This window comes from Cebus imitator, unplaced genomic scaffold, assembly GCF_001604975.1.
Source record: "Cebus imitator isolate Cc_AM_T3 unplaced genomic scaffold, Cebus_imitator-1.0 Scaffold175, whole genome shotgun sequence".
Taxonomy (NCBI): domain Eukaryota; kingdom Metazoa; phylum Chordata; class Mammalia; order Primates; family Cebidae; genus Cebus; species Cebus imitator.
In genome coordinates this window covers 3,474,212-3,476,183 of record NW_016107490.1, presented here as the reverse complement: position 1 = coordinate 3,476,183, position 1,972 = coordinate 3,474,212, and the positions used below count along the sequence as shown (strand labels likewise).

Below are 1,972 nucleotides of genomic sequence, written 5' to 3'. Positions count from 1 at the left end.
AAAAAAAAAAAAAAAAAAAAAGAAATTGCCAATCACCCCAACCTTCCGCAACTACCATCCTCATCAGTCTGCAGACATCAACATCAAGGCAAGACCCTACACCAGCAAAAAGATTACAACTTACTGAACGCTCAGCTGACTGTTAGCATTTTTTAGCAATAACGTATTTTTAAATTAAGGTACGCACATTTATGAAGACATAATGCTATTTATTGCATACTTAATAGATTGCAGTAACTTTTCTATGTACTGGGAAACAAAAAAAAAATTGTAATTTGCTTTACTGCAGTGATCTGGAACTGAGCCTGCAATATCTCAGAGGTGTGCCTAAACAACAAATTATACAAAATGTGCTGTGCCAGCTCAGTGGTAAGCAAAGGGATTTTTAAGAACCTAAATATATAAACTATTTATACATAAACTAGTAACAGTTCCAGGCTTTATTGGAAAAGTGCTATAAGGTAAAAACAAGTGAAAATCATCACTGTAGGCTCTTCCCTCAATAACTTTATTGAATACCTACTACAGTATAAACCAGACTCTTTGCTGGTGGGAATACAAAGATATGTAAGATGGTGCTACCCACAGGGAGGGGTGTCAGTCTTCAAGTTCTGACTTATTCTGACTACCTGGCTGAATCTAAGATGAAAAGTCATGGGCTTTTAGTTTTTACCCAAGGGAGGAAGAGGCATACTACATATCAAAACACCATAACCATTGTACCTGAAAAGCAAATAGCTACTCCAGACTTTATTGGTCCTCAACCTCCAACAAAATCTTTAGGATCAGAGTTTCTAAATGTGTTTCTATCACTGGCAAGAGACAATTAGAATTTTATAATGCAAACATAAAAGACTAGTGATACTTACGTTTTGCCCATAATTTGACAGCTCTTAGGGTGAGTCTAAAAGTTTCTTTATTTGGCACTAAATGCAAAATTTCATCAGTGACTCTACATCCTGAAAAAGACAAAGTAATCACTTTTCGCTATGAAGCAAATACTCAGTTAATTCAAATGCCCTCCTAACTTCCAGACTCTCGAATGCCAAAAATATGAAAGACAATAAAACCTCGGGGTTTATTTACTTTATGTATTTGAAATTTAGCACTAAATCACTTGCTTTAGGATAATTACAAATTATATGAGCGCCAGGTGCGGTAACTCACACCTGTAATCCCAGCACTTTGGGAGGCTGAGGTGACAGATCACCTGAGGTCGAGAGTTCAAGACAACCCTGACCAACATGAAGAAACCCTGTCTCTACTAAAAATACAAAATTAGCTGGGTGTGGTGGCACGTGCCTGTAATCCCAGCTACTCAGGAGGCTGAGATAGGAGAATTGCTTGAACCCGATAGGTGGAGGTTGTGGTGAGCCGAGACTGCGCCACTGCACTCCAGACTGGGCACTGGGCAATAAGAGCAAAACTGTCTTTAAAAAAAAAATTACATAGGTAATGCAATCCAAAATGAGATGAGTCTGAATCTGAGTATTTTTTAGTTTTTTTCCACATTCAAATACCTCCAAATTACAACACTGTTACAACTTCAATGTAAACCTTTTCCACAAATACTGTGATTCACTGTTACCCTCTGGAAAAACACCAAAATGCAATAGTGATTAAGTTAAACAAAAAACGGTATAAAACAGTGGTTATCAATCTCAGCACTTTGGAAGGTCAAGGCCAGTGGACTGCCTGAGGTCAGGAGTTCGAGACGACCCTGGCCAAAATGGTGAAACCCTGTCTTTACTAAACATAGAAAAATTAGCTGGGTGTGGTGGTGGGCATCTATAATCCCAGCTCCTTAAGAGGCTGATGCAGGAGAATCACTTGAACCCAGGAGGCGGAGGTTGTAGTGAGCTGAGATCATGCACTCCAGCCTGGGTGACAGCGAGACTCCATCTCAAAACAAACAAACAAAAAAAAAGACACTGGTTCTCAAAGTATGGTCTGTGTACCCCTGGGAATCTGT

The 1,972-nt window shown here is 39.0% G+C and overlaps 1 protein-coding gene across 1 annotated transcript in view; it reads right to left on the bottom strand.

Moving 5' to 3' along the window:
• The window catches only part of PAPOLG (poly(A) polymerase gamma), a 42,473-nt gene that overhangs the window by 20,438 nt on the left and 20,063 nt on the right, over positions 1–1,972 (bottom strand). The window contains exon 8 of the mRNA XM_017544983.1: positions 870–959. Coding sequence (XP_017400472.1) covers positions 870–959 — 90 coding nt within the window. The remainder of the gene's footprint in view (positions 1–869; positions 960–1,972) is intronic.